This window comes from Bos mutus, chromosome 17 (assembly GCF_027580195.1).
Source record: "Bos mutus isolate GX-2022 chromosome 17, NWIPB_WYAK_1.1, whole genome shotgun sequence".
In the NCBI taxonomy this organism is placed as follows: Eukaryota; Metazoa; Chordata; class Mammalia; order Artiodactyla; family Bovidae; genus Bos; species Bos mutus.
Window position 1 is genome coordinate 18,657,629 of NC_091633.1, and position 18,385 is coordinate 18,676,013.

The 18,385-nt window shown below is 50.1% G+C and overlaps 2 protein-coding genes across 4 annotated transcripts in view; one reads left to right on the forward strand and one right to left on the reverse strand.

The window, feature by feature from the left end:
• IFT81 (intraflagellar transport 81) overlaps positions 1-511 on the reverse strand; it is a 222,744-nt gene extending 222,233 nt beyond the window's left edge. For 2 of the 3 annotated variants that reach the window (XM_070386191.1, XM_070386190.1), the window contains exon 1: positions 359-510. The gene's annotated coding sequence lies outside the window, so the exon portion shown is untranslated. Of the gene's footprint in view, positions 1-358 lie in introns of all 3 variants that reach the window. The other variant, XM_070386192.1, reaches the window with a different exon arrangement.
• P2RX4 (purinergic receptor P2X 4) lies at positions 423-16,626 on the forward strand. Its single transcript, XM_005904709.2, has 12 exons — positions 423-668; positions 3,393-3,540; positions 6,636-6,707; positions 6,824-6,896; positions 7,346-7,442; positions 10,630-10,710; positions 10,815-10,956; positions 11,483-11,619; positions 14,548-14,641; positions 14,764-14,829; positions 15,195-15,290; positions 15,993-16,626. The coding sequence occupies exons 1-12, from the start codon at positions 535-537 to the stop codon at positions 16,017-16,019; spliced, it is 1,167 nt and encodes a 388-aa protein (XP_005904771.1). The 5' UTR covers positions 423-534; the 3' UTR covers positions 16,020-16,626.
• The last annotated feature ends 1,759 nt before the right edge of the window (positions 16,627-18,385 follow it).

The following is an 18,385-nucleotide window of genomic DNA, read 5'->3' on the forward strand; positions in this document are numbered from 1 at the left end:
GCATCCTTAGCCTCCCTCCTCTCCGCCTGCAGTCACTTCTAGACATCCCACGGGGGTCGCACTGCCCGTCTAAGGTGGGGGGTGAGGGGGCAGGGTATCTTGTTCCCAAGGGGGAGGTCACTCTCTGAGGGCTCTATCTCACCTGAGCTTCATTGGTCCTCCCTGGACCTCCTCTTGGGGTCATTCGTCCCCTTAGAGTTCATCCCCCTGGAAGGGGGTCGCTCGCTCCATTATTCCCTCGCCCCTCTCCTCAGGGATCATTCGTTCCCAAGGAGGAGGTCACCTCAGCCCCCGGGCTAATTCCCCCTGAGAAGGTGGCTTGTTCTCCGGCCCCACTGAGGCGGCTGGGCACTCGTACCCGAGGGGCAGGTCACGCCTTCCGCCCGGCCCCGTCCCCTCAGGGTCAGCGCCGCCTCCTTCCGGGCCCTCCCCACCGCGAACGGCGATTCCAGGCGGGGCTCCCGGGCAGGGACGCGGCGGCGGGGCCGGCAACCGGGCCTAGAGCGCAGAGCCGGGCGGCGCGGCGGCGGCGCCATGACGGGCTGCTGCACGGTGCTGGGGGCCTTCCTGTTCGAGTACGACACGCCGCGCATCGTGCTCATCCGCAGCCGTAAAGTGGGGCTCATGAACCGCACGGTGCAGCTGCTCATCCTGGCCTACGTCATCGGGTGAGCGCGGCCGCGGGCATCCGCTTCGCGGGGGTCCTGGGGTCAGGGCGTGGCCCGAAGGCCGGGAACTCCTCCTGGGTCCCGGCCGCGCACCTGCTCATCCTGGCCTAGGTCCTCGGCTGAGCCCCGCGAGCGCCCTCCAGGTGGGGTCCTGGGGACAGCGACCCGAAGCCTGTGACATATCCCCACTCCCCGAATCCTCCATCTACTCCACTCCACCCCCAGCCTCGAGGGGGACCGGCTCTGTCCCGGGTCTGGGTCCGGAGACTGCTTTGATGTTGTGTCTTGAAGGCAAAGCCTAGCTAGACCTTCATCCTCGCCATTCCTGCTTCTTGCCCTTCTCACTTGCTCCCCGATGGCCTTTGACGGGGGCTGGGAGGGCTTCGCCCTAAACCTCTCACTCTTTGCTCTTCACTTCCCATTCTGATGGTCAGCTGACAGAAGCCAAGTTTTGAGACTTCCACTTGGTTCCTTTGGGCTCTGTGGCTTCCTGTCCTTTCCTTTGAGCATCATGTGGTAACCCAAGATACCAGGTCACACTTTGAAAAATCACTTAAAGTTCATTTCCTTCATATTGTGGGGTTGTTGGAGTCTTTGGTATAAGCACCAGCCCTAACCTCATCATTTGCCATGCTGCCCTCTTTGCTTACCTATCCTGCCACCATAAGTCCTTACCGAGTGCTTAACGTTAATTGGTGTACCCATTACACTAAAATTAAACTCTAGCCAGGAGGTGGAAATTAATTTACCAACTGGGCCCGCCTTCATGGTCCACCTGGAGTGTGTACAGGTGCTGAGCTGACAGATGTTATCTGCTGCATCATTTTTTGTTTGTTTGTTTTGTTTTGTTAAAAGGCCTAATACAGTGTTCCCCAAACTGCACATAGAGCCATTTGGGGATCTTTAAAATATACTGATTACCGGCTCTCAGACCCAGATCTTCTGATTGAAGTGCTGTAGAGTATGACCACCTCCCCAGGTGATTCTGATGTGCAGCAAAGTTTAGGAACCAGTGTCTTAGTGTTTCCCAAACCTATCTGATCATGAGAGACTCATCTGTGGAATTAACGGTAACAGGAATCCACCCCCCTCCACTGGGGTGGGGCTCGGAATCTGTTAACACTGCCTGAAAGAATCCACATGATCTGGCAGGTTTGGCTTCTAACCATCCATCGGCACAGCAGCAGTAGGTACTGACAGTGTTCACTAAAATGGCTTTCCAGGTATGGAGTCTACATCACAACCACCTGGCCAACCCCCAGGTTTGGATTCATTAAGTCACAAAGTATCGTCACAACCAACCCAGTGATTGGGATGGACCCCTCAATTTTGAAACCCATTACTAATGGGTTGGGCTTCCCTCATAGCTCAGTCGGTAAAGAATCTGCCTGGAATGCAAGAGACCTGGGTTCGACTCATGGGTCAGGAAGATCCCTTGGAGAAGGAAATGGCAATCCACTTCAGTATTCTTGCCTGGAAAATCCCATGGACAGAGGAGCCTGGTGGGCTACAGTCCATGGGGTCTCAAGAGTCAAACACGACTTAGTGACTAAACCACCACCGCTAATGGGTTCACTAAACTCACGGTGCTAGGTTGGACCTTTGGAATCAGGAATTGTCATGCAGCTTTTTCCTTTTGGCTTTTGCTGCTCGTAGGAGGATCAGTTTACACCTACTCTGGGGTATCTTAAAGTTCTAGACTACACACAGTACACTGGCACTTGTACTGTATGGAAGCCAGAAGTCCCATGAGGCTGTTGCGCATTTGAAGTATTCCTGCTCCGAATCGAAATGTGCTGTCACTGTAAAATGCACGCCAGATTTCAAGGGCATAGTACGAAAAAAAAGTTAAATATCATATTAACACATCTTATATTGATAATGTTAAGATATATTGGACATATTGAGTTACATAAAATACATCATTAAAATTAATTTTACCTGTTTCTTTTTAGCATCACTACTAGAAATGTTTAAATTACATATATGACTTGTGTTGTATTTCTGTTGGGCAATGCAGCTTTTTTTTTAAATCAGTTTATTTTGGGCTGCACTGGGTCTTCACTGCTGCAACACCGGCTTTGTCTAGTTGCGGCAAGTGGGGGCTGTTCTGCGCTGCAGAGCTCGGGCTTCTCATTGTGGTTGCTTCTCTTATTGCGGAGCATGGGCTCTAGAGCACTGGCTCAGTAGTTGTGTTACACGGGCTTAGTTGCCCCAAGGCATGTGGAATCTACCCTGACCAGGGATTGAACCCATGTCCTTTGTGTTATCAGGCAGATTCTTAACCACTGGGCCACCAGTGAAGTTCCTGGGCAGTGTAGCTTTATAGGGTTCCTGTGGAGGGTTGTCTGCCTCTGTTATGAGGATTTTTAAGCAGTAAATGCTTTGCTTTTATATGTCTTGCTGTGATCAAATCTGACTCAGGATCTGAATTTAGGGGATTTGGAAAAGAAAAAAAAGAAAAACACCATCTCTTAACTTCCTGATTCAGTTCCTCTTGGTGAAATTGTGATCTCTTTTCCAAATGTGATCAAAGGTAATTCTTCCTTCAAAAAGAGACTGAACACTTCTCAGTTATCTAATTGTGTTATCAGTCACAGGATGAGGTAATATTTATTTATATAGCGACTGTTGTGAAACCATTTGTTTCTGACTTCTGACAGCAACTCACTGTCCAGTAGGCTCTCCATATCTGCAATTTAAGAGACCTGTTTTATTTTATAGGTGGGTGTTTGTGTGGGAAAAGGGTTACCAGGAAACAGACTCTGTGGTCAGCTCAGTTACTGTGAAAGCCAAGGGCGTCACCATGACCAACACCTCTAAACTTGGATTCCGGATCTGGGATGTAGCTGATTATGTGATTCCAGCTCAGGTAAGCCTCCCACTGTGACTCTGTCTTTTAAAGCTCAGGCCTGTAGTTCACTGCTTTCCCTTTGACTTTGCCCACCTGACTGGTGATCGGCATGCCCAGAGTGCTAATGATCACCAGTGCCCACACTGATTGTTCTAGTCCAAGAAAGCAGAGTAGACAGGCCTCTTTTTGGCTTAGGGTCCCACAGGCAATATTCAATCAGCTGTGTTTCTTCAGCCCTAAAACATGGCTGGCTTAAACATAGGAAGCTTTCCATATGGACATCTCGGTCTGTCTCAGGCCCTGAAAGGTGAAAAAGCATATGTTTTAAATCCTGGGAAAAGTGCAGGTGAAACTTTCACCTTTCCACATTTTATGATTTAACTTTATTGTTGTAAACCTGCAAGGTAGATCTTTTCAGTCATTAGAGTTGTTGTTGAGTTGTGGAGTTGTGTCCAACTCTTGCATCCCCATGGACTGTAGCTCACCAGGCTCCTCTGTCCATGTGATTTCCCAGGCAAGAATTCTAGAGTGGGTTGCCATTTCCTTTTCCAAGGGATCTTCCCTACCCAGGGTTCGAACCCACATCTCTTGCATTGTAGGCAGATTCTTTACCACTGAGCCACCTGGGAAGCCCCAGCCATTAGAGACCCAAAGCCAAACAAGAAGGAAACAGACCTACCCACACCTACCCACATGGGATTCCATCAGGAACAAAGGGAAGGGAAGAAGCTGACACAGCATCGTAGTCTTCCATCTGTTAATCCACAAGCTCCAAGTTAAATATTGACTCTCTTTAACCATGATATGACTGTGATCCATAGCCAGTCCCCACATATCTTTCCAGATGGCCCCCATGCTCAGGTGACTGGGCTGGCCAGGTGCAGATACGCTGCCAACTCTTGGCTCAGAGCAAGGACTTTAGAAACTCTTTTTTTTCTTCAAGTGTGTTCATTTTCCTTTTGCCTTCTCAAGGAAAGGGTCTAGGGGGATGCCCAGAGAGAAGTCAGAGCTAATGGAGCCATAACGGTCAAATGGAACAGAGGATTTATAGTTTGCTGGAGGCAGCTGGTCCTGTAGGTGCCTGTCCCGACAGAGAGACCTCTGCTTCCTGCAAAGCCACAGCCTCATCGAGGCAGGTTCTAGGAATATCACGCTCAGCCTGTTTACTGAACACGCAGAAGGATACGGCACCCTGCTTGTGGCCCTTGGTAGAAGGGAAAATACAGCAACTTCTCCTTCCATCTCGGATCAGGGCTGGGGTCCACGTGAGTTCTGCAGGGTTCTCCTCACGAGCTCTCATGATACCCTTCTGCTTCTCCAAAGACGGAACACAAATATCTGTTTGCACCACATCTACTCAGCTCACCTCCAGACCGAAATTTCTTTAAACTTAAAGGAAATAAGAAATAGGAACCAAAAAGTAAATCTCACTGACTGGTTCAGGTCTAACTCAGGAGCGATGTGGGAGCAGTCTTCTGTAAACACCGAGCGAGCAATGTGTCTGTGTATGGAACATGGGAGCCTGACAGGGCACCTGCCCCGGGTCTCCTGCCCCATCATCATGCCTCCCCCTCCAGCCATTTCCTCCACTCCTAACATGCTTTGCTCCAGGCCTGTCCTTGAAAGGGGCTTCCCTGGTGGCTCAGACGGTAAAGCGTCTGCCTACAGTGCAGGAGACCTGAGTTTGATCCCTGGGTTGGGAAGATCCCCTGGAGAAGGAAATGGCAACCCACTCCAGTACTCTTGCCTGGAAAATTCCATGGACTGAGGAGCCTGGTAGGCTACAGTCCATGGAATCGCAGAGAGTCAGACATGACTGAGCGACTTCACGTTCCATGTGTCCTTGAAAGATGCCAACTGTTCCCAGAGCTTCCATCACCTTGTCAGACCTGGGGGTGGAGACATCTGGAAACTCTTTGGTCCCTGAGTTTCCTTGATGGCTCCCCGCACTGACTGCTCTTCCTGGAAGTGTGAACTGCTCAGAGCATTTCATTTTAGAGTATCAGTGGCCATTGTGGAAGGTCCAACTTGAATTTGCAGGACCTTTGTCTTTTATTCCATGTACTAGAAGGTCACTACCCACTCCGGTGTTCTTGCCTGGAGAATCCCAGGGATGGGGGAGCCTGGTGGGCTGCCTTGGGAGGAGGAAACAGAACCTTCTCTAAGGGAGAAGTGTCAGTGGCTAACCCTGATTGGGTCTTCTGTATAGTATGTTTGATGTATTTACTTTAGTTCCTGTTAGGAAAGAGAACCAGCCAAACTTGTGCTCTCATGTTTCTGGGCCTCTGAGGTAGTCCAGTTGGCAAAGGATATTCCAGGCACTTCTTGGCTCTTTTCCCTCAACAAATCAAGCTTTATTAAGGAACTGTTTCAGAGTGTAGACATGTTTTATTTTTTTTTAATGGAGGTGAAATTCACGTATTGCATTATTAACCAATTCAGAATGACAAATTCAGTGGCATTTAGCACATTCACAGGGATGTCCAACATCACCTCAGTCTAGCTCCAGAACATTTTTATCAGTCTGAAAGAAAACCCCACACTCATTAAGTTATCACCTTCTCGTCCACCTTCCCCCCCACCCCGACCCCATTACACCCACTAACCTACTTTCTGTCTCTGGATTTGCCTCTTCTGTACATTTCATATCAATGGGCTCACAGACTACGCGGCCTTTTGTATCTGACTTCTTGGACTCAGCGTCATATTCTGAAGTTCATCCACCTTGTAGCCATGTCCGTGCTTTGCTCCTTTGTATGGCTGAGTCATATTCCATCACAGGTGTGGACTGCAGTTTGTTTATCCATTCACCCATTAGACAGTTTATTTATCCATTCACCCCTTGATAGATGCAGAGTTATTTCCACCTTTGGCCTGTTGTAAATGCTGCTGCTGTGAACACATGTGCAGGTGTTTGAGTCCCTGTTTCCAGTCGGTTATAAACTGTCATAGGCAAGAACGGGAGACCCTAAGATCAGTGTTTAATTACTTCTGGTGTGGCATGTGGGAGGAGTGAAAGGTGCTGTCTTAATAATGTCCGACCCTCCTTGTGGCTCTGCCTGGCTCCCCTGAAGGTCACACGCAGCTCTGTCTCCCCTCTGCCCTCTCTGCAGGAGGAAAATTCTGTCTTCATCATGACCAACATGGTCATCACCATGAATCAGACGCAAGGCCTCTGTCCTGAGGTAGGGAGCTTCTTAGAGAAGAGCCTTGGGCCTCATACCCCCATCTCCATCCTTGTCCCTCAGTAGGTGGGGCCAGGCTGTGTGAAACCTGTTTTCACTGGTTCTTCCTCCTCCAGATCCCGGGTAAGACCACTGTGTGTGAAACTGATGCCAACTGCACTGCCGGCTCTGCAGGCACCCACAGCAGCGGTATGAATCTGTGACCATGACCCCACAGGAGACACTTAGGCTGGGGAGGGCAGCCTCCAACCAGACTGCCTCCCCGTGGTGAGGGAGGGGCCCTCTCAGAGGGAGATCTCCGTGGTGGAGGAATCCCCCGCACCCCCCAGTGCCTTCACATGACCCAGACGGGGCTCCCGGGACCCTCTCGAAATTCATCTCTGTCCTTTGCACCCCAGAAACCATCCCAGATCTTGCCCTGTCCCGTGGCTCAGCATCACCCTGTGATCGGCAAAGCAGAGATGTGGCTAGGTCTCAGGCAGATCTTTTCCTCCAGTTTGAATCTCTGGACAGTGTAAATCCCAGGATTGGAATAGCTTGAGACTGACTGCATAGGATGCATGGCAGAGCTTCCACTCTGACTCACAAAGTAGAAAGTAGAAGACCCCCACAGACCTGGGTGCCCCTCTCCCCTGTAGGAGTCGCGACAGGGAGGTGCGTGTCATTCAATGGGACCTTGAAGACATGTGAGGTGGCAGCCTGGTGCCCGGTGGAGGACGACACAGAAGTGCCAAAGTGAGTCCTACTCAAGGAACGCAAGTGTCCTCAAGGCTGGGTCTCGGGCTTGGGGGAGGCAACCGGGAATTGGGCTTTGTGCTCTCAGTGTCAGCCTGTGCTGGCAGGCTTCCCTGGGCTGACGGTTCTCAACCATCAGTGGCGGATGGGCCACGGTGTTTATCACCCATGATAAGAGTGCAGATGACTTATTTCTATGTTAGAAATCTGTCAGTTGCAAGTAACTGACAGGAAACAGTTCTCAGGGCCTTTAGCGGGTATGTGCACACACACACACACACACACATATGCATGCTCACACACATGCATTCACAGTGGGGGCGGTTTATTGTTCAGCTAACCACAGAGATCCCAGCATGGCTAGATCTGGGCCTCAGGGGACAGCGTCTGAGTCTCCACCTCTGGCCTCTGCTTTCTTCCTTGTTAGCTTCATTCCCAGGACCCAGGACGTATCCCAGGTCTCCCTGCCCAGCTGTCCATAGAGGTTCTGTGTGTGCTCAGTCATGTCCGACTCTTTGCAACCCTATGGACTGTAGCCCGCCAGGCTACTCTGTCCATGAGGATTCTCTAGGCAAGAGTACTGGAGTGGGTTGCCATGCCTTCCTCCCAGGGATCTTCCCAACCCAGGGATCAAACTTGTGTCTCTTGAGTCTCCTGCATTGGCAGGCAGATTCTTTACCACTATGCCACCTGGAAAACCCATAGAGATTCTAGACCTGTCCGTCTTTACATTTTCAGCCACATCTGTCAACCCATCCAGCCCATTCCTGTGGTTGGGGGATGGATTTTGCTTATGACTCAGGCCTGGGTCACAGGCCTTCCTGGCTAGAGGTGAAGTCAGATCCACCCAGATGACACAGGCTGAGTGGATTCTAAAGGAAGCATGGAGTTCTGTTACCAGAAAAAAGGGGAGCAGATGCTGGGCAGGAAGATTATTAATGTTCATGGACATGTATTTGATAAACTAGAGCAGGTTCAAGGTTGCCTTGAGTAACATTGAGTAACACAGCCTAACTGTGATCATCTGTGCTGTGAGTGGGTGGAGCTAGAGGTAACGCTTTTGGAGTCTGGAATCGCTAGCAACCTGGAGGCCTTCCTTACTCAGAATTCAGACTGAGGCCTAGATAAGCCCAGGGGAGCAGGTAACCAGATGAACGTCATCCTGAGTGTGTCTCAACACAAGACAGTGTTGAGATCTGCAGGTTGCTGAGGGCAGCGGCTCCGGCTACGGAAGGGAATTCCACAAGACAAGGAATCCTAGCGTTCTGGGGCTGGAAAGGACCTTATGGAGCTGGTGGCCACGTGTGGCTACTGAGTTCTTGAAATGCAGCCTGGGGGACTTACCTGGTGAGTAGGTGGTTAAGACTCCGTGCTATCAATGCAGGGGTCATGGGTTCCATCACGGCCAGGAAATTAACATGCTGCATGCCTAGGAAAGAAAGGAAGGAGGAAATGCAGCTGGGTCCAAAATGAGCTCTCAGGGTAAAATACACTCCAGGTTTTGCATACTTTAAATTATTTAAGAAAAGGATATGTAATATCTGATTAGGGCTTCCCTCATGGCTCAGCAGTAAAGAATCCACCTGCAATGCAGGAGATGTCAGTTACATCCTTGGGTCAGGAAGACCCCCTAGAGAAAGAAATGGCAACCCATTCCAGTATTCTTGCCTGGGAAATACAGTGGACAGAGGAGCCTGGTGGGGTACAGTCCATGGGGTCACAAGAGTCAGACACAACTTAGCGACCAAATCACAGTATCTCATTAATAATATTCTTTGTTGTTTACGTGTTGGAATATTATTTTAGACACATTGAGTTATTATAGAAAAGTTCATTTCACTTGTTACTTTTTAATGTGACTATCAGGAAACTTAAATTACAACACAGTTTGTGTCTTGATCCCTGGGTTGGGAAGATCCCCTGGAGAAGGGAATGGCACCCCACTCCAGTATTCTTGCCTGGAGAATTCCATGGACAGAGGAGCCTGGCAGGGTACAGTCCATGGGGTTGCAAAGAGTCAGACACAGCTGAGCGACTAACACTTTGTGTCTCACAGTATATTTTCACTGCACAGCACTATTATAGATTACATCAGTGTAGGATGGTTTTTAAGTGTTTACTGATAACATGAAATAACACTGAGTCACATGGAGAGAAAGGCATTCCTGTCTTCACTCTTACTCAGCCCTGAGCCAATGTCAAGGAGGAGGTGCTGGTCAGGAGTCTGTATCCCTCACTGATTTCCATTTCTCACCAAGAACAAGCCCCAGGCTCAGTACACGACAAAATGGGAACCACAGTTTGTAATGACATTGTTCTGACTTAGTTATATGTATTTGAATGATGACCTCTGACTTGTGGCAAATGATATTTTTTTATAGTCATGATGGAAAGTTTTATTTCGAAATGAATGTCAATTAAAAAAAAAGGTGAGTTGAGGGATTCTCTGGTGGTCCAGTGGCTAAGACTCTGCACTTACGCTGCAGGGGGCACAGGTTCAATTCTTGGTCGAGGAACAGAGATTCTGCATGCCAGGTGATGCAGCCAAAAAAAAAAAAAAATTCGACCAGGGTCCGGGGGCCTCCTCCACCAAGGGGTCACTTCACAGTACCACATCCCCCTGTAGAAATGCCCTAAGGCAGAGTACCCGCCCCCCATCTCGGGACAGATTCTGCTCCTGCCGTCAGCAGAAGCTGACGTGGCACTTCCGGGAAGAGGTGGTGCAGCAGCAGTCTCGCGCCGCATGCTGTTTCCAGCCTCTAGGTGAACTCACCTTTGCTTTCACTTGTTAAACCAGATCTGTTGCGGACACCTGAGGTAAGCCCTGAAATCCAGCACCTGCCAGACCCAGTGATTGCTAGGGAGGCCAGGAGGCCCTGCCCCTCCCACCCAGGTCGGTAACTGTTCCTCGGGTTCTTAAATTCCCATGGCCTCAAGGAAAAGGCCCTGCCCTTCTGTGCTTGGAAGAAACCAGAAACCTTGGTTTACTGTCTCCTCTCTTGACCTAGTGTTTATGCAAAGGAGAGTAGCAAAAAAAAACAAACCCATGAGAAATGTTTTACTTTTTTTTTGGCAAAGTGATATTGTAAGACACACGTGTATCTGCTGCTTAAAAATATTACCTAGGTATATTAGGAGTGTACATATGTTTGTACTTTTATTAACAATATGTTATAATTTTTTTCAGGCCTGCTTTTTTAAAGGCTGCAGAAAACTTCACTCTTTTGGTTAAGAACAACATCTGGTATCCCAAATTTAACTTCAGCAAGTAAGTGGCGACCAGCCGTGTGAGTTCACCAATGTCTTGGAGAAACTTCTGGCTCTTCTTTGAGGTTTTCCTCGCTCCTATTTTCTGCTTCCTCCTGACTTTAGGAGGAATATCCTTCCCAACATCACCACCGCCTACCTCAAAACGTGCATTTATGATGCGAAAACAGATCCCTTCTGCCCCATATTCCGACTTGGAAAAATTGTGGAAAGCGCAGGGCACAGCTTCCAGGACATAGCCATTGAGGTGGGTGCAGGTCTTGGCTTTTCTTTAAAAAAAAAAAAAAAATTATGTATTTATTTATTTGGCTGTACTAGGTCTTAGTTATGGCTTCCTTGGTGGCTCAGCTGGTAAAGAATCCGCCTGCAATGTGAGAGACCCGGGTTTGATCCCTGAGTGGGGAAGATCCCCCGGAGGAGGGCATAGCAACCCACTCCAGTATTCTTGCCTGGAGAATCTCATGGACAGAGTAGCCTGGCGGGATACAGTCCATGGGATCGCAAAGAGACATGACTGAAGCGGCTTAGCATGCACACATGGTCTTAGTTGGAGTGCATGGGATCTACACTGTGGCATGCGGGGTCCTTAGCTGCCTCATTCAGGGTGTTTAGTTGTGGGACCTAGTTCTCTGATCAGGGATTGAACCCAGGCCTCTGGCTTTGGGAGTGGAGAGTCTTGGCCACTGAACCACCAGAGAAGTCCCAGTCCTGGCTGTTCTAGCACGACCTTTGACACATCACCTTCTAGAACGGGCTCTGCTCGCACCCCACAGGGAGGCATCATGGGCATCCAGATCAAGTGGAACTGCAACCTGGACAGGGCCGCCTCCTTCTGCCTGCCCAGGTATTCCTTCCGCCGCCTAGACACCCGTGACTTGGCCCACAACGTATCCCCAGGCTACAATTTCAGGTGGGTGCGAGCTTGGGCCCCATGCCTCATGTGTTGGGGGTGATGGCAACTGGATCACTCCCCAGTGGGGGCCTCCACGCCCACCCAAGACCAAGGGCAGGAGGGGAGGCATGCTCCAGGGAGAGTGGTCCAAGCAGGGCCTCGCCCCTGTGGCATTCCAACCCGTGAGAGCCCTCCCTGCCTTTTCTTGCCTCCAGGAGAGTCTGCCTGCTTTAGCTTTCCCAGACCAGCCTCCACCAGGACCGTGCCACTAATTCTGAGGAATGGCTGAGTCTGTGGTCCTCCAGTCCAAAGGCCTCTGGGGCCTGACTCGTGAATTGGCTTCTTAGGTGATCTGGCCCCTAGAATCTCCAAGGAGCAGGGATACAGGTTTTCGTCTCAGGAAAGGCCTTTGCTGGTACATCCGTGTGGGAAGTGCTGTGCATTCGTTCCCCAGGACTGCCCTAACAAACGACGACAAACTGGCTGGCTCCAAGTGGCAGGACTCTGTTCTCACAATTCTGGAGAACAGAAGCCTCAGATCAGTGCATCTGCAGGCCAGGCTCCTGTATATACAGGCCAGTGTACCTCCTGGCCTCTTCCTGCTTCTGATGGCTCCTGACAACCCTTGGTGGTCCCTGGCTTACAGATGCATCGCTCCAGTTTCTGCCTCTGTCATCCCATGGCCTCCTCCTTTCTGTGTCTGTGTCCCTGTGTGTCCTTCGTCTTTTATAAGGACACCAGTTGTATAGGATTTGGGGTCCACCCCAATCCCGTATGACCTCATCTTAACTGTGATTACATCTGCGGAGACCCTATTTGTAAGTAAGGTCGCACCCACAGGTTCTAGGTAGACATGAACTTGGGGGACAGTATTCAAACCAGTGCAGCTGGTAATCTGAGGAGAGGGCTGAGGGACCAGTCACTTTTTGGCTGACAATTGTCACTTCCTTGACCCAATGAAATCTGCACCATGTACATTTTCATGCGGTCTTTGTTGCATTTTCCACACCAAAACCAAGCACCAGGGAGGACCATCTGAGCAGGCTGTGCTGTTGTGTGCTAAGTCGTTTCAGTCACGTCTGACTCTTTGTGACCCTGTGGACTGTATAGCCTGCCGGGCTCCTCCGTCTGTGGAATTCTCCCAGCAAGAATGAAGAATGGTGCTCTTGTCCTGCACTTATCGCCCTCTAGTGGTGATGAAGTGAAGTGACGTGAAAGTTGCTCAGTCCTGTCCTACTCTTTGGGACCCATGGACTACAAAGTCCATGGACTTCTCCAGGCCAGAATACTGGAGTGGGTAGCCTTTCCCTTCTCCAGAGGATCTTCCCAACCCAGTGATAGAACCCAGGTCTCCCGATTTCAGGCAGATTCTTTACCAGCTGAGGCACAAGGGAAGCCCAAGAATACTGGAGTAGGTAGCCTGTCCCTTCTCTAGTGGATCTTCCTGACCCAGGAATCTAACCGGGGTCTCCTGCAGTGCAGGCGGATTCTTTGCCAACCGAGCTATCAGAGAAGCCTAGTGATGATGTGTGGAATCAAATGCATGCAGGATCTGCTGTCCTTTTGAACCATCTGGTTCACTGATTAGAAGGGAAGATACTTACATTTTTTCCTAATAAGGAAGTCTGATTTGCACTGCTCTATCTCTGTGGTTACACAGTTCTTGTAGAAACCACTGTGGAAAACCCTCCAGCTTGGGCTGGAACCCCAGAACAGAGAAAAGTCCTCACAAGGACACCCGTCAGCATTAGTCCCACCTGAGTTCCCCAGGCCTGGACCACAGCATGGAAGTTGGGAGCCAGACAGATCTCAGGCCACAGCTTAGGCTCCTGGTGGATCCCCTGTGTAACATGGGCAGCAACTGGTAAAAATCTCAGTGGTTTTCCCCACAACATTCCCTCTCTTGTTCTTTTTAAGTGGCTTTATTGAGATATAGTTCATATTCTACACAGTTCACCCATTTAAAGTAGAATTCAGAGGGTTTTTTTTTAAAGCATATTCATATTCAGAGTTGTGCAATGATTACTGCAATTTTAGAATGTTTTCATCACCTCAGAAAGAAACCCCAGCTTCTTAAGCTTTCACCTCTCTATCCTTCCATCTACCTCAGCCCCTGGCAACCAGTAATCTACCTAATTTACTGATTCTTGAATTTCATAGGAAGGGACTCATATCATAGGGGTGGCCTTCTGTGACTGGCTTCTTTCACTTAGCATCATTTTTTTCCAGGTTCATCCACGTTGTAGCATTTATCAGTATCTCTCTTTTTATGGCTAAATAATATTCCACTGTGTGGACATACCACATTTTTTTCATCTACTCTTCCTACTGATGGGTCAAAGGTTCTTTAATTTAAAAAAAAAAGGTCCATTGCTGATGCTGTCTTTCCCACCCACAAAGCAGTCTTCATGATTGCTGCTGCCTGGCCACCTTTTATTAGTGGCCACGGTCTCCTTTCTCAGAGAGGCAGGGGGCTCAGCAGTGTCAGGAAGGACTTTCAGAGGAGGAAGTTCTGGTTTTAAGTCGTAGCAGGTGACAGAGATGACAGATGGGGGATCTCTTTGTATGCCCTTCTGCCTGCATTCCAGGCCTTCTGCACTGTGGGCCCAGGCGCCCTCCTCCTCAGCAGGCCAGCCCTTCTCCCACATGGCTCACATTAGCCAGGAAAGGCCTTGAGGAGCTAGAAGACGTGAAGTGAAGTTGCTCAGTTGTGTCCGACTCTTTGCGACCCTATGGACTGTAGTCTACCAGGCTCCTCCATCCATGGGATTTTCCAGGCAAGAATACTAGAGTGTGGTCTATACAGCATGCAGGCTTGAGTGAATCCTTAGCCCGTGCCAACTCTGCCAGGGCCTCAGCAGTTCACTCTGACAACCCTTGCCAGGATCCAGATGCTGTCTCAGGCTGCCTGTGCCTTTGCACTGTAGCCTGGCCTTCTCTCCACAGGTTTGCCAAGTACTACAGCGACCTGAACGGTGCTGAGCACCGCACGCTCATCAAAGCCTATGGCATCCGCTTTGACATCATCGTGTTTGGAAAGGTAGCCTGGCCACCGGCTCCCCTTGTTCAGAGCCCAGTAGTCTTCTTCTGGGTTGGTCGGGGGGCAGAGGGCCCACTCTCTACCCCCATCACAACTTTTTCTTTTTCTCCTATCGCTCGCAGGCTGGGAAATTTGACATCATCCCCACCATGATCAACATTGGTTCCGGCTTGGCACTCTTAGGGGTGGTGAGTGGCTCATTTAGACCTTCCAGTTACTCATCCCCACCCCCCACCCTGCCCCAGGGTTGCAGCCCTCCCAGCAGTGGCTAGCACAGCAAATTGAGACTCTCCACTGCCACCCCGGTCCTTCCCCTTGACCCCAGACTTGTTTCTAGACTCAGCCCTCCAGCCTCGTTTCCCTTTCCCCATCCTGCTGCCTCCACCTGCCATTCTCTAAGAGCATGCCCCTTGGGGCCTAATCGTTTGCCCCGAGAGATGGGGGAGCCTTTCCTTTCCTTGGAGGATCCCAGGTGTCATGGGAAGGGGCACGCACAGAAGAGCAGAGACCACAGCAACTTGGCTCATTCTTTCTTGCCCTGCGCCACATTCAGGCCACAGTGCTGTGTGACGTCATAGTCCTCTACTGCATGAAGAAGAGATACTACTATCGAGAGAAGAAATATAAGTACGTGGAAGACTATGAGCAGGTAGGCCGCCTCCTGAACTCCCAGCAGGCAGGCCAAAGCACCTGACCTCACCTGCCTCTTGTACCAGTGGTGAGAACCCAGCACATTTAGGTGTATTGTCCACCCAGGCGGTCACACACCACTCTCATCATCCACTCCATTTCTAGACCATCCGTACTAACATTTGCTTCATACTTTTCTTCAGATGGACTCACCCTTTAAAATCTAGCACCATTTTAAACAGTGACGTCTCAGGCTAGTTAGGGCTTCCCTGGTAGCTCAGCTGGTAAAGAATCCACCTGCAATGCAGGAGACCTAGGTTTGATCCGTGGGTTGGGAAGATCCCCTGGAGGAGGGCATGGCAACCCACTCCAATATTCTTGCCTGGAGAATCCCCATGGACAGAGGAGCCTGGCGGGCTACAGTTCATGGGGTTGCAAAGAGTCGACTGAGCGACTAAGCACAGGTTATTTATGAGAATGTAGCATGACGAAATCTGTATCCACACTCTACTTAAATTTGACTTGTAGAGCAAGAAAGGTTGGGTACCTCTAGGACCTACCTGAGTACTTTCAGTTGTGGAGGGTCATCCAGATGTCCTTGGGGAAAGTGCCCAACCCTCCTTTGTCCCAAATGGTCCAGGCTTACCTGTAGGCAGCAACTGGTGGGTGCACACGTATCCATAAGCACATCAACTGACGACAGGCATGTTGCTCTTTGCAGGGTCTTGGTAATCAGATGGACCAATGATGCCCACCCCTCACCTGGGCTCTCCACAGGCCTCATCAGAGCACAGCGAGTAAGGAGAAAAGGCTGCCACGTCATCCCAGAGAAAGTTCCAGATTCTGAGTCATCTCCACAAGCACTGCAGGGTTGCCCAGCTGCTCCTGCGTTCTCTGTGTAGGGTTTGTGCAGTAAACCACTCTGCACAGTGGCAGCCAGCTCACCTCTGCCGTGCCTTCAGTTCAGCCTCACTGGGCTGAGCTCCGGCCCAAGGCCAGTGATGCGGCAATGGCTGCCTGGGGGCCTTCTCCAAGGCCGGCTTTCCTCAGAATCTTCCATCTCCAGCCCCCTGGGAGACCAGGCCGGTCCTCCAAGGCCCGACAGCTCCATTAAGCACTTTATGAGAAAGGCAGGACCCCGGGTGTGGTCGTAGCTCTTTAGCACTCTGGGCCGCTGTTCCTCTTCCCCCGACCGAGGCTTCAACCCCACACTCGTGAGGTGGAGCCAGCGTTTTTCCTTTGTGAAGAGCTACACTAAGATGACTGAGGACCAAGCATTAAAACAATTGACTTTCTTAATCTCTGTGTGGTTTCACAGCATGGGCTAGAACTTTCCTTCCTTCCCTTTTATTTCAACCAGTAAATCCACCTGTTACCCCAGCTCACTGTGTTCAGAAAGGTTCCTGAAACAAGTCTATTGCTGGAGCTTAGTTTTTTTTCCCCCCTACTTTAACCTTCTCTTAAAAGCCTAAGAAGTCTGGTTCTTCATTAGCTTATGTTCCTATGGAGTTTACAGGATTTTTTTTCCTGTGGTGTCTTACCTGTGCTTACATTTTACATAAAAGTGTGGGTGTATACTACAGGGAACACAGTTTTAGGGGACACGAAGTTGGCTTATGCTCCCTCCCCATTTGCCTTCCAGAAGCCTTGAACCAAAAGCAGCACCGGCTCCATCTACCTTGCCACCGGTTTGAAATGTTAATGAAGCTATTTCTGGCCTGGCCTTCACACCCACTTCATTCTGCATCAGGTGTTCAGCATCTCCTTAAAGGAAGCAGCCCGCCCCTCCGCCTTGTCAGGAATTCATTTCCAACTGTTAAAGGGAACATTTATTTTAGAAGTGCTCTGCTTCTGTGGGGTAGATGACAACCTGGGCTTTTCTTGCTTTGGGAGGGAAAGAAAAAGTTTACCAACCCCTTTGAAAAAGTTTTGGTTCAAGCTACCTTCTCCCCCCAGCCATGGGACACAGTGTGGATCTTAGTTCCCTGACCAGGGATCAAACCTACGCCCCCTGCATTGAAAGACAGATTCTTAACCACTGGACCACCAGGGAAGTCCCTTGAGCTACTGTTTTTGAAAAATGCCTGCTTGAATACACAGGTCCCATGGAGCTGGACTGTTTAGGAAAAGTTTATTCTCTTGCAGGCTAAGGAGTCATGGTTGCTGGAGTGGGAGAGACTTCTTATGCCCCCCGCCCTTTCTAAAGATGGGGTGAGGGCTGGGGCACTGATCTTGAACTCGCCAGAATTGCCTTGTGTTCTGCTAACAGCCCCGCTTGTTGGCACTCCTTGGCACGGCCTCTTAAGTAGAGCTTTTTCAGCCTTGCACCCATGGATGACCTTCCAGGAGACTCTGAAACCCCTAAAACTCTGCAAAGTGAGGCACCTGTGGGCATTTCTTCTTGCTTTCATCAGATTCTCCATGGGGGGAGGGGAGCCTTTAAATAGCAACAGCTGCTCTTGACTCGAAGGCCAGTATTTCAGGGCTGTTATTTCTGCAATAACAGGAGTCTTTCAGACTTCATCCACTGTCCCCTGATAACAGAGAACTGAAGTTCAAAGCCAGTAACGCAGTGCCGTGGGCTGGATTCACATTTGAAGTGCAGGGAACCTTCAGCCCACAGTCTGGAGAAAGCAGCAGTTCTAAAACAGTCTCCAGACGTCATGAAAACTGGCAACCATCAAGGCTCTGCAGAACACTGAATTAGTTGATATTCGGAGCCTTTTCTGAGCCTGTTTACAGATGACGACCCGTAAAATGGGCTCAATACCCAGCTTATGTGGTGGAGTGTCACGTAGCATGACTGCCCACAAGATGTATTCAGTGTGTGATTAAAACTGCTCCCATAGCGGCTCACCTGTTTGGGCTCCACCAGAAAATTCTATCTGGCAGTGAGCTGCCTCAGAGCAGTGCGTTGCAAACTTCAGCATCAAGTGAGTCACCTGGGGCCCTTGTCTGAATGGGGCCTGTGAATCTGAATTGCTAAGCCACTCCCAGGTGACGCTGGTACTGCTGACGTGGGGACCACCCTCTCAGTAGGGAGGTACTCTCGTGCTCAGTCGTGTCCGACTCTTTTTGACCCCATGCACTGTGGCCCACCAGGCTCCTCTGTCC

Excerpts from the sequence above, each read along its gene's own strand:
- P2RX4 (XM_005904709.2), top strand. The coding sequence starts at position 535 with ATGACGGGCTGCTGCACGGTGCTGGGGGCCTTCCTGTTCGAGTACGAC. Across the intron at positions 3,541-6,635 it reads ATTATGTGATTCCAGCTCAG|GAGGAAAATTCTGTCTTCAT; the intron begins GTAAGCCTCCCA and ends CCCTCTCTGCAG. Across the intron at positions 10,957-11,482 it reads TCCAGGACATAGCCATTGAG|GGAGGCATCATGGGCATCCA; the intron begins GTGGGTGCAGGT and ends CGCACCCCACAG.